The sequence below is a fragment of the Rhamphochromis sp. 'chilingali' genome (genome assembly GCF_963969265.1).
Source record: "Rhamphochromis sp. 'chilingali' genome assembly, chromosome: 19".
Lineage (NCBI taxonomy): Eukaryota > Metazoa > Chordata > Actinopteri > Cichliformes > Cichlidae > Rhamphochromis > Rhamphochromis sp. 'chilingali'.
In genome coordinates, this window is record NC_137946.1 from 23352872 (window position 1) to 23366661 (window position 13790).

At 38.9% G+C, this 13790-nt stretch overlaps 1 protein-coding gene across 1 annotated transcript in view; it reads left to right on the top strand.

Annotated features, from left to right (window-relative positions):
* Positions 1–13790, top strand: part of pdlim4 (PDZ and LIM domain 4) — a 48242-nt gene that overhangs the window by 4105 nt on the left and 30347 nt on the right. Inside the window, exon 2 of the mRNA XM_080866368.1 lies at positions 7025–7176. Within this exon, the coding sequence (XP_080722494.1) occupies positions 7025–7176 (152 nt within the window). The remainder of the gene's footprint in view (positions 1–7024; positions 7177–13790) is intronic.

The window sequence follows — 13790 nt, forward strand, 5'->3', positions numbered from 1 at the left end:
AAACAGTACAGGACAGAGGGAACAATGAAAGTCCTTGGGTGGTTTCTAAGTTTTTCCTGTTCATCTGGTTATCTGATGTATGAAAGTGGATTTCAGTGATTGTTGTTATTATGATATCCATGCTGCAGTTAGACTTCAAGTGTTCTCTAGGGGGAAAGAATTGGGCGACTGCTCATATTCTCAGAAAACATGTTTGTTTCAGTATATTTGCTGCGAAACTTGCAAAAGAATCTTCTGGTGGTCTCATGAGCTTGTACAACATGTTCAAGCATCACATGGTGAAAGGAAATTTCAGGGAAAGCACAGCACATGTGCAAAAAAAAACAGAAGACAAAACAGTCAGTTATTCTGCTAATCTGATTACAAATTAGATTGACTGGAACATCTCTGCCATTCTAGATGCACTTGAATGCAACTGTAATTACTTCAACAGGGCACTCCCATTTACTTGGGTTCTCATTTATGTCTGACCTTGCATCTTTAATCAACTTCAGTGTTGCTTATTGGTCTTGGCAGATTGAGCCTCTTTGTTTGAGCGTGAATAACACAAACCAGTTGGAGCCTCACACTCCAGGCGATGTATTGGGTTTTCAAGGTCATAACCATGGTTCTTATCTCAGGTCCAACAAGAAAACAAAGGCCTGAGACATTGCCAGAAAAGTATTCTCTCTGTTGCTAAGATGTGCAACTCGGCGCTCCCACCCAGCTCAAAGTCTCTCTGTGGACTTTATACACGAGTACAACATCTGAAAATGACAGGCTCTTCTCATTTAAGTGTCGATCTTGTGATTTGCAGGTGAGGAGACATTTAGATAGAAAGCTCTGGTTGAAACTTCCCAGAATAAACAACTGTTGCTTTAGCAGTTTTTAAATAGCTGTAATTCATTGTGAGTCACATCTTAATTACACAGCTTTTTAAAAGTTGGTGGAACAATACAGCAGTCTTGTGTAAACTATTGTCTGTGTACTAGCTCTCTGATCAGTAATCCTGTAGGTTCCTGTAGGCCACCACTCCTTATTATCTGTGAATCTTTATTCTACTTCTTTATTCTACTACCTGGTCTGAAAAGACTTGTGATTGGCCCAAGTAAGTTTTCCAAAGACTGAACTTGAATGAGAATATGATAAAAGGGTATTATTTGTGACACCCACTCACTCCAAACAGTTTTGCGTACTGCAGCTTTAAGTATCACTGCAGAGCAAATAGGAACTTTTCAGGAACTAAGACAAACACCAAAGGACATTTTAAAGTACCTGTGTTACCTTGAAAAAACAAAATACAAAAATAACGTATAACCTGTCAGATTACTTCATCGTGAAGATGATGTCACACTTGAATGAGTTTTGATGCAGCACATGCAGCGCGTAATGTGCAAACACACATAATCAAACATTTACACATTTACTCTTTTCTTTCCTGTGTTCTCGGCCTCGTTGCTTCTCTCGAGTACACGTCCACAGCGAAACCGCACTCCAGCATACTCACCAAACCTCAGCGTGCCACATGATGACTCTGTGTGACATGAGGCTGTCATTTGCTAACCGCTGTATCTGTTAGCATTTAACTGTGTCACTGTTTGTGGAGTAGCTTCTTACGGGAATGGGGATGAATGTTTGGATTGCCTAATAACCAGTTGCTAAAGTTTCTTTATGCACTGTTGATGCTTCCCTGCCATCATGACTGCCTGTCTTATGCTTGAACACCTTAAGTGACCTTGCCGCAATAACAAGTGCCAGGTTTCTCTCTACTTGACATATATCGTACCACTCTTTTTAGGTTAAATCTAAGTTCTTCTTTACAGATGATAAATAAAAACATACTGAGGAAAAAAAAATACGATGACTTGATTGTGATTCAATCAAATAGCAATTTGATGTATTTCCAGTTCACTCACTACCTGGGTAGTGGGCAATGTTCCCTCTAAGCTGCGCACGTGCGCAATTGCGCACTGCTGGCACGGTCTCTGCGCACAGAAAATCTGTGTTGCGCACAAAAGAAAAAAATCTAACCTGCATTGAAATTAAAATGAATACTTTAACAATTCTGTTTTGCAGTGTTAGTCAGTAAGTGACTGGCTGCTCCAGTATGGGATTAGAACGATGCCACCTTATCCCATAGTCCAGCCAATGATGCGATTCACATTCGTATACGCAGCTAATCAACGTCGTTGACAGGCTATGACAGCGTCCTTATGTGCCGACACCAGTGTTTTAACTAGCAAAGCGGCGTGGCTGATGTGGAGTGAAGCCACGTTAATGACAACGTGTACAACCATCGGAGATGTGAGCAGGACAGACGGAACTGACGTCAGTAAATTGTGTTGATTGGCCACGTAAAACCAGAGTTGTGATTAAAAAATAAAAAATAAAAAATGCAATGTTTGGTTTTCTTCCTGAATACTGTCGTTGTTTATATTTACTGCGGAATAAATGGTAAAAACTGCGTTTTATAAGAAAAAAGGCTCGAAAGCGCTCTCCGCCTGTGAGCAAAAACAAACTCCACCCCCCTCTCCCTTTCCTCCAAAAAAGTACCATGTCAACCAATCAAAAAATGATATGGCAACGTGGCATCTAGTTGTTAAGAAACGGGGGGAAGTTTTAGGAGTGACGGCGGTGTTTTGAGATGTGAGAGATTTGCGACTTTTAGCGCAAATCTTGTGTAGTTAGTGTGTAGTGTAGTTTTGTTGTGTGTGTCAGAACAATGAGGCGACTGCTGAATGTTACAGGAGTGATACATCTCCTGTTGTCAGGCCTGCAGGTATCAGGCTGTTGTTCTCCTTTATCTCATAGTGGACAGAAATTATTTTTTGGAGTGGCACAAATAATTTGTGTGGCATCAAATTTGACGCAGAACAGCTGATTGTTCTGTAAATAGTTTGAAATGTTTATTTAAAAATGCGTTGGCTGCATTTTAAAAAAAAAAAAATAGCTGCAAAAAACTTTGTTGTTTGGCAAACTGAGTTACTTTTTTGAAGAAGTAACTATATAATTAATTGCCCAGCATTGGTCATTATATACTGTATTTTGCAGACAGAGAGCTACAGGACTTTACTTCCAATAGTGTTACCATACTACACAGGTCAATGACTAGATTTTTTTTTTTTTTTTTTTTTTTTAATTTTCATTGTTAGTGGGCTAAAGCAGTTAATTAAAAGTAGTCTAACATAAATGTAAATGCTGTAATTTGATTATTTTAATAAACCATGTAACTTGGATGTATTAGATGCTGGCGTGACCACAGTGCCCACGTCTGATGTCGCTCACAGTGGTCCATGGGATCGCTCAGGGAGTTTGTGTGTTTGCTCAGACACATGAAAAATTAGAGGGAACATTGGTAGTGGGTAACCATGCATCATTAACAGCCCCACGCAGGAAGGGTTTTGTTAAGATAATGCCGATTTTTGTAGACTTGGTTTTAGCACTAGCCTCATTGCAGCAACATATGTCAAAGTAATCCATTGAGGTCATAACAGTTTTTTCTTAGCTCAGCTTTCCCCTTTAAGGATGATAGCATTGTAGATAACTCATGTGACTGTGACATTATTCTCTACCAGAAAGGTTCTAACAGTTGGTTAGTGTTATGGTTTCTTTCTAAATGTAACCAAGTGGTTTTGTTGCCTGTAAGTTACAAACCTGTGAAAGAAAAGGAAAAATTATAATAAAAAAGAAGTCCTGATCATGTTATGTCAACACTGATTTTTGGTCTCACTTGCAATATAAACCTCATTCTCCTGGGTGAATATCCTGCATTTGATCCATATGTCACACACTCCACTTCCTAATGGCTTCACCCAACTTTCTAAAGCCTATATGACCGTTAATTGATACATTTAGCATAATCTACGGAAACTAAACTCTAGCAGCCAGAAAAACAACACGATTGCTGTTGTTTTTAATTAAATCCTTAGATATCTGTGGGACAGGAAAGTAGGTTTACTGGGTGAAAGTTAGATTTGAATTCACACCGAATGATATAAAGCCTCTAAGTCAGGTCATTTTGTTTAAATGTCTTTTCTCCCCCTCCAGATTGTACAGGAAACCCAGTTTCATTGTTGACAACAAATTTAGTCACATCATTTTTGAGGAGATTGATGCTTTTCATCCTTGAGTTACATTTTTTTTATTATTATTTTTGCCAACATATGAAGCAATAGGAAATGGATCACCTAACTTGTGGTATGCTGTTGTGAGTAAAAAGACCACAATGATATGACATAGATAAACAAAATATCCATTTGTTATTTAAAAGCTGTTTCGCAATCGTGTAAACTTTAACGCTCTGTAGATCTAAGTAATTACATCACACACAGAGTTAATATAGCACATTATGCGTATGCGTGAACTGTGTAGCTCTACATCATCCTTACATTTCCTTGCAGATGGGAATCTTTTTCTGTTAGTCACTCCATAGTCATGCTATTGTGGTGCTTGGCATACTACTATATGTATTTGTTTTTAGGTGTACTAGTAAATGTATTGGAATAATTCGCTATGCTGCATGGCCTGACGCTGAGGTGATCTTACTCTGTTGCTATTGCATGTCCTTCATTCCACTTTGACACAATCCAGACATAAAGCAAAGACACACACAGACATCTGACATGCATTCTCACAGGGGAGGTTGTGCTAAATGACAGGGGCAAACTATAACCTCCAGTTAGTGTCTGTGAAAACAGGCACTGACAAACAAGAATCCACTATGTTTCCAACTCCAAGAAAAGCTTTGTTTGTGCCTCTGCTCCTTTGAAAGGATCTATCTTGAATTTACAGAACTTAGATTACACTTGCTCAGTTGTTTATGCCAGGCTTCTACAAGAAGCAGCTTATAAACAGTGCAAGCTTAGGTGGGTTTGCATTTCCCAGGGACTCACCGAAACACACAAACCTACTCATACTCCCCACAGTTTACCGGAACTGAGTCAGGGACATTGGGCGGTCAGAGGCTGTAAATTAGGAATTCCACATTTGAACCACACGACTCAGCTATTAGTGCTTCGTGGAGCGTGAACTTGTATGCCTTTGCTCTTGAAAGGCTCCTCCCAGTTAGTGAGTCTGCTTCTCTTTTACATGCAACTGTCTTTGGATTCTGTTTATTTTTCCAGACTTTCAACCAATCATATCTTTATTTAGCTTTAATTAGATTACTGAAAAGTGCTTGTGAAAATGTGTTAGATCATGGTTTTTCAGCCTCCAGAGACAGTATATCTTAAGGTTTAGCTGTCATTGCAGTAGACATTATAAGAGGGTGTGGAGTTCGGCAGAGAGTAGTCTGGTATGAAGATGAATGAGCTCAAAGAGTGATGCACTTACCAGCTCGCATGATGAAACAAAGATTAGTCACAGACCCTTGATGTACAGGAGTAATAACAGGATGCTCTCCAAAACCATCAGTTTCCTTATCTTCTTATCCTGATAAATGAAAAGCAGGTTTCTGCTTTTTAGGTTGCCTCATAATTTCTTTAGGATAATAGGGCTAGCAGGCTAGTGTGCAGTCATGCGCTGTAGCTTTTTTCTTTTAGTTAATTTAGAGGAAACAGACCATTTCTCCACCCCCCCCCCACCACCCCAGGGACCAATCTTTTGGTTTAAGAGAAATAATGATTTCAGTCAACCAAGATTTTGATTGGTTGAGTACAGCCCTTGTGACCAACTGGAAAAAGCAAGTCCAGATGATATAAAAATGTAACATATTATTGCTTAATATTCCCCCCAAAATGGTGCAACTACACAAATCATCATCGAGCTGCAGGAATCTCACATTTAATGGCTGGGAAAATACAGACAAACTAATAGCCATGCAGGTCACTGTTCACAGCACATTACACATGCAAAAAAGACTAGAGACATGATGACAACTGTTCACTTTGCATCATGATTTTTGTTTCACTGCTATAAAAGACTTTTTTTGCTCTGCAGCCTGCCAGATGACAGCGACTTGTTTTACTGCGGAGGAAATAAGCTGCAGTTTCTTCTTATTAATGTCAGACAAAACCATATGATCAGTCAGAGGCACATGTTTGTGTATGTGTAATAATGCAAAATTGATATCACATGTGACTGCCCTCCCCCTTACTCTCCGTTGGGGCTCAAATATCCACTGGCCAGGAGAGTTTTTCGGAAAGAGAGATCACAGAGAAGAACCTGCTCTCTCTAACTCTTGAAAGAAAATCCACATTAAAGAGGTGGGGACATGCTGTGCAGAAATAAAAAAGACAAAAGGAAATGCATTAATTATATAAAGAACTTATTGCACAGATGCCTGGAAACGAGTCTAACATTACACAGATACATTGTTGTTCAAGGTTCATGTGCATGCCTGGTTCAAAAGTAACATACTCCCCAGACTTGAAACTTCACTGTTTCAACTTGAGCTGATTATAAAATTACACATGCATAGCCTCAGTGAGGTATTGGAAATTTCTTTTTTTTTTTTTTTTTTTTTTTTTGGCAAAAGCTACAACCATTAGGTTAGTTAATGTAGCATACACCGAATTATCTGCTTATTGGCCTGCTGTTTAACCATTCTACACATATGAAAAAAGGGGGAATAAAGAACCAAATCAAATACTCTTAGCCATTTGTTTCATCTTGTGCACATAGATGGTTATATTGCATGGATGGTGCTACATAACTGGAGTTCATTAAATTCCCCCAACCCACACACACGGCTTAGCAACTTTTCTGATGAAAACCCCTGATATGGATTTACTGAATTTGAAAAGACCGGGTATATAAAGTGTTACCCTTCCTTCCAGGTATTTCACCACCTTTAAAAGTGAGAAGACGATTCACCTGGGTCATTGTTGAAGGCTTTTGACAGTGTAAACCTGGAGTGCTGCCCCAGGTGCTGTGACATAAATCAAAGACTGGCTTATCTGTGATGACGCTCCCAGGCTAATTCTCTTTTTCTCACCAACATTTTGAAACCACTTATAATGGCTCTTTATTTTCTCTTTTCTTTTCTTGGGTGTGCTTGGATTGTTGTGTGTGTCTGTGCGTATCCGGTATGTGTGAATATTGTTAGGTGACACCTGGCAGCAAGGCAGCCCAAGGTGACCTGTGTCCAGGCGACACCATTCTGGCTATCAACGGTGACGCGACAGAACACATGACTCACATGGAGGCTCAGAACAAGATCAAAACCTGCACTCAGCAGCTTACGCTCAGCATCAGCAGGTATGGAAACATGAGACTACCCTCACTGGAAAACTGGTGTGTTTAAACCATAAATTGACCTGTAATCACACTCTTTCAGTTGAGGGAATGGTTATATTTAGCGCCGCAAAACATTGCAGAAAAGAAAAGAAAGCGAATCTTTGAAGAAACACTATGTACACAGCTGTTGTACCAGCTGAATAGTAGTTTACTATTAGCCAGCTAGCTGTGTGGCATCTGTGAGTTGTATTCATGTGACACACTGTAGATTAACCATATTTTCCATGAAGGGTGACCTCACTGGAATTTTAAGGTTCAGAATAATTGGATATCAGGAAATGCTGAGCTTTCTAATCAGTCGTCAGCTTATGAGTTTTGCTCTGAGGCTCATTAAGAAAATTGAGTTGAAAACCTTGACAGATTTTTTTTTTTTTTTTTTTTTTTTTGTATGACTCGGGTCATTTATTGCCTCTCATCCAGAAAAACATGTTGGTGATTCGTCTGTTCTGCCTGGCACCGTCGAGTTACAGTGACAAGTGACGAGTTTACAAGAGTTAAAATGATCGAGTCACTTCACCTACAAAGCGCTGTCAAAATCAATGAGGCTTGTACATACAGTGAGTCAAACTGTAGTCAAATGGTATTCCCGGGTCGATATTGTGCATTGGTGCGCTTCATGAGTTGGAAAATGATCATCGTTTTCGACCTGGTATGTGAAGATGTATGAACTGACCTCAAGTGAAGGTCAGGAACAACAAGTTTCTGTCAACATAGCAGAAAAAAGATCATCCATCTAAACATTTAATGAAGGAGTGGGGTGGGAGACGGGTAGGTCAGGGGTGGTTGGAGGTTAAAACCAAGGAAAATCTGAAATGTCAGTCACTTCCCACATTTCTGTTAGATGGTTGCTTTGGGTTGCCAGAGTACTGGAAAGTGCAGAGCGAATCTGGCAATCTCTAAATCCCATCCCCTCAGATGGAGAACACTGTGTGGTTTCAGCCTCAGTTACAAGTGACAACTGCCAACTGGTGCTTCAGCGTTCTCCTTTTAGGGCAGAAGACAACGCAGTCTCTCTCCCTCTCTTTCCCTTTGTCTGGTTAGAAACATGATGGTTACTCGCAGATTGGAGTGTGAACAAGAATTATTTCTGAAGTAGTAAGACCCATCAGATCAAAAAAGACACAAAGGAACTCTAAATTCAGATTTTTTTTGTTCTGTTTCTGTATTTGTGTTTTACAGTATCCACTCTAGCATAACAACTCCTCCTCCACCCCCACAGCCTGTAGTAGGAACCATCTACCCATATATCAAGCTGAGCAACTGAGCGTTAAGTGGTTTGTCCACAAAGGGATTGTAAATTTATTTGAGGATACATGAAATAGCATACTGCACAAAGACTAACAGAGATCATCTGTAGGTGTGGGAGCAAAAACAGGCCACTCTCGCTGTTTTACTGGCACCCTAATGTTCCTAAATTCAGCTTAAACTTGCCCTAAGGTAGCCAAACGTGTTTAACAAATTAAGGAAGTAAGAAGTAATTTAGTCATTTAGCTTGATAAACAGCAGGAGCATTTGAGAGTGATGACTGAGACCCAGCATAAGGAAGAATAGATTCTATTAGTTGAATCTTTGCCTCATGCTCCTTCTTTTTTCTGTTTGTTTTACCACATTGGCCCAGCTACAGGATGTTTACAGTGGCTATCAAATTTTAGGTGTCATTTTTTTGTGGCAGTAAATAAGAGAAATTTTTTTTTTTTTTTTGTACACATTCCCAATGTTTTGTAGAATGCATTTAGCCATAATTTAAATAGGTGTAGTGCTTAAACATTGTAATGGGTTGGATTGAGGTTAAAATTATTTGAAATGAATGTGTCGCATTGTCGTTTTAAGAGTATCAGAACCAATTTAACTTAAATTCAGTTTAGTTTTGTAGATCTATTATAAAAGCAAAAGGTTTGAGCGACAAGATTTTTTTTTTTTTGTTTGACTGTTTTTAACTAACTTACTTTTAAACTAAACCCACAAGTGAACCACAAGATACAGCCATGTTTGCTCATCATTCCTCCTTAATACCCCTTTGAACTGATAAGATAGCATTTGGACTCAGAGCAATATAATAAGAGGCTGGACGAGACTAGCTGCTGGAATGTGACCTTTGTGCTGTTATTGGTTAAATAATTACAATGTAAGCTGCACTTTGGTGAACAGGAGGAGGGCAAAGCAAGTATGAGAGATAGGCATGCACCCTTGGCTGCGGTGCACAGAGCTGAAATGAGCTGCTGGTGAAGTGGAGGCATTAGGGGTTCCAGCAGAAGAACAAATACTGTAAAAAATCATGTGAAAGTTTAGGATTGTGAGATAGAGACTTGATAAGAGACGAGAAGCGGTGTTAAAAGTTAAGATTGCTGGAAAAGATAGTGAGAATTTGAAAAACAGAAAGAGACGATGCAACAATAAGCTTGGAGGTTAAAGCCAAAAAGAAGAGCAGTGAATCAGTGAGAACAAGAGAGAACTGCCTCTACGCTTCCAAGGATGCTGTTTGACAACCAGTACTTTTTGCTTCATGTATTTCTGGTAAACGCAGTTTAAACGCAGTTTAGCTCAGAGAACCTAAAACCAGAATTATACTTCCGATTTTTTTTCTTTTGTTCTTTTCATCTGAGAGAATGACACTGCAATCAGTTATTTAGTTGGCAATTCTTTTTTTTCTTTTTCTTTATTTTTATCTTTATCTGAAAGCTGTCATTTCCCACCATGCATTTCTCTACTGGTAGGTTAAAAAGGTGGCTCTTGTGGTGGTCCACAATATCATTCAACTGCTTCATGAAGCTGCAGTTTCAATACAAGATGAGGGGCTCATTGGAGAGGTAGCTGATTATTACGTTATTCATTTCCCTCAAAGTAGACCTATAATTGCATGAATTATTCATGTGTGCTGAGCTTGTGCATCACCACTGTTTCCCATGAAAAATTTTGTAAAAGGCGTCATGTTAATAAGCAGCATCTGTCACTATGGCAACAAACAAAATAGCGCTGTCTTTAAAAAAATAAACCAAAAAAAAAAAAAAAAAATCAACAGGCAAAAATGAGAGATTTTGCCAAAACTACTAAGAAACCAATCAAAGTAAACAATACAGAACAAATCACAAATATTGGACTGAAAAAATTCCCAGATTTAGTGAGCTATAAAAATCAGCCACATGGTAGCCTGTTCTCTGGCTGGTGAAGAAGGTTAAAGTGGTTAGTCAAAATGTATCCTTCAATGGGGGTGTAATGTTCATATGTAAAAGATGTCTGTCATTTATTGCAAGAGATTTGAAATATGGACCTTTTCTGTTTATTGGAAACACTCCTCAGTTGTGGGCTACAGAAATAACTAGGGATTATTTAATTGTAACCATTCATTTTGGAGTCAATAGCTGCAAATGGGAGTGACTCAAAGAACCCATGCTGACTCACTAGAAAATAATATTTTAGAGGACAGCAATTCTTAGCCCTCATTAAAAGACTTCTCCATAAAATACTCCAAACAGTCACGAGAAACAGGAGACCTGTAATTTTGTGCTGCTGCCGATGGACAAATATATGAGTCTACACGTCTGCTGTGAACCAAAATTACAGTACGCTGCGCGGATCTGAGCTTGAGGTCTCGTGTAACACAAGAACGTTTCCTTCTAATGTGTTCACGTTTATAACTTTCTTAACCCCCATTTATCACAATTTCTGTTATGGAGCCTTTTTAAAAGCACTCAGCTTCAGGGAGTTTCTTGGTAGGTGCCTCTGGGGACTCAGAAAAGCTAAATAAGATTTAAAGGGTGATTATAGAAAAGAGATTAGAAGCTCTGGTTGTGCAGAATTTCTTTACAGTTTGTGGTAAATTAAATGTTTGAATTTGTGCTTTTATCTTGATTAATATCTACTTTTAATGCAGATAGTAATTTGATATATATAGATATATCTATCTAAGTTTCCCTTAAGTATAACTAAATGTGCTACAGGTAACCTTGGACATCTCCTGATTTCATTTAGTGTCATTATCATGTAATTCTTAATGTCAACTAATGCTTTTGCATTTACCTCGGAAGTCAAATGAGTTGGGAGTGGCATTACTTCTGAGTTGAGCTTGTTAGAGTAATAAGACTCAGAAAAGCAGAAAAAAGCAGGGTGAGTTTTCCTTCTTGGCAAGGTAGAACCATTCATATATCACTAGCAATACAGCACAATGGGTTTTTTGCACACAAATGTAGCATGTTCATGGCTAGAACCTGGTCAGTGCATTGCATATAGCTTGTTTAGCGAATCACAAATATGCAATACTGGCAATACTGATGAAAAGTTTGTCAGTTTTGTGATGATTTACGTTCACAGCTGCCACTTTCGATTGTTAAGACGGGATTGCTGAGGTTACTCCGACTTTCCAAGTTGGAAATCCAACTTGAAGGGGGGTTTCAGTTGAAAATCTTGACAAATAAAAGCAAGCCATGCAAATTTTATAGCTTAGTTGTGTTTTAGCCTTTCAGCACTGATATATTTATCAGTTTCTTTGGGCTAAACCATCAACTCTTGCATGTTAACAGGTTTAACCGTGCTTCACTGTGGTTTTACTGGCATAGTCTACATTATTTTCTCTTCATACAGCAAGTGGGTGCTGCAGCTCTGTTCTCTTAGAAAGGATGTGTTCTTAAAAAACAAAATTTTATGTATATTTTAACATATGTGTAAAAATTAATTTCAAAAGAGTTTCACTTATGGCTGCTTGTCTGTATATTCCAAGGGTGTCAAGTACTACAGTTTGGTCAAACCTGCTCATGTCATAAATATGCACTTGGTTCATGGTACTAGTTACTTAGTTTCTCATTCTTAAAGAATTCTTGTAAGAGACTCCTTAAAATGGCTACTGGTTAAGTGTAACTTTCGAGCATACAAGATTAATGTTTTAAAGTGGCAGATTTAAACCCAGACCTTACTTTGCCTGGATGGTGGTGGAAAGCACCGGCTCAGACAAATCTCTCACTGTTGTCGAGCTGCATCAAGATGATTGCCATGAAGGCTGTAGCAAGCGGATGTTTTACATAATTTTCATACTTATCAAAACTTTCATTCACCTCCCATATTCTGGATGTGTCCACATTTATTACATCACTGCAATATTTTACTGAGATGTTTTGAGCCATCTACCCACTGAAGAAAAGAATTACACTGCATTGGAATGTAGCCTAAAATGAATGTGTGCTCTTGTGTGTATTTCTGGCATCATATTGGAAGAACTATCAGTTAAACAGGAGGAAAGATTATTGAGATTGAATGAAGTGGACAAAGTGGTGAGAAGAAAAAAGAACAGAGGGAAAATTAGGAATTTAAAAAAAGGTAATACGTGGACGAGGAAGCAAGGAAGGTAATTCGAGGTCAACACTTACACACAGCTTTCCATTTTCCAGCAGGCCTGTCAACGCTCTGCTGTGAGGCAAAACACCCTTGCAAGTTTTTCTCAGTTCCTTGTGTTCATATGGAGTCGTGTCATCTCAGGGTAGAGGAAAAATGGCTTATATCGCCTCCACAGACACGCAGTGTCCAAGTTCATGTAACGTCAGAGGACCTGGCTGACTCATGAGGCCCATTTTGGAGTTTGTCATGTCTGCTTTGACCAGACATAAATAGAATCTGCGAATACATGAACCAGCTGTGGAAGAAAGCTTCTCCTGGAAAAATGAGCATGAGAAAATCATGCTCATTCTTCTTCTAACCTCTCCACGTCTTACCATCCTTGTCCATGACCTCTTGTTACCATGCTGTTATCTCCCTCTCCAAACCTAAATCCCATTCAACTAAACCACTTTTCTTTTTATTTCTTCACTTTGGTTTTTCCTTCTCTGTCGCTTCCACGGAGCCGCCTTCTCCCTGCAGTTTCCCTCTTTTTGCCAGAGCTTATTGGAGAGAACACTTTCTCTTCAGATGCCTGGGAGACAGATGATGGTGGTTGGGATTTGTGTTTTCCACTATTGGTCAGGCTATTCGGAAAGAGTCATGCTGGGATGGCAAGTTAAATGTGCTGAAAAATGAGTCATGATTCCTGGGCTGCACGTGTAATTCTTGTTTTGCTATTGTAAAACATCTGAAATATATATGGCCTGTTGCACTTATTTTGAACTGTCAGTGTTAGAAATGGGTCCGGGTGCAAAGAAAAGTTGCACCACTGATGGTTTAGACCTTTAAAAGTCAGTTCTTCCAAATAACATAAAAGCAGCATTTCCAAATGTGTATATAGTTTCAGCTCGTTCATCTCTGGGGTTTGGCTTCCACTTCCAACAATTGTGGTCAATTCAGTTTCACTTGTGACAGAAAAGTTGCAGCACCAGCTGAAAGAAAAATATCCTGGTTACTGAGAAAATACTTTATACAGAGAATCATAAATACATTATGTTGATCTTCTTTTTATTGACATAGCTGCAGAAAATTCCAGGGCCAAGTTACAAAGGTTTTTTTTTTAAATCTTGTCAATACTTTGGTTCGCATACACTTGTCAGAAAAAGAGTTGTAGCGAGTGATGGTTGATTAAATAGGTCCAGGATTCACTTACTGGGTTTTTAAAAGCTTACAGGCACACTAGACATGCACCATCAATGACTTCCACTCAT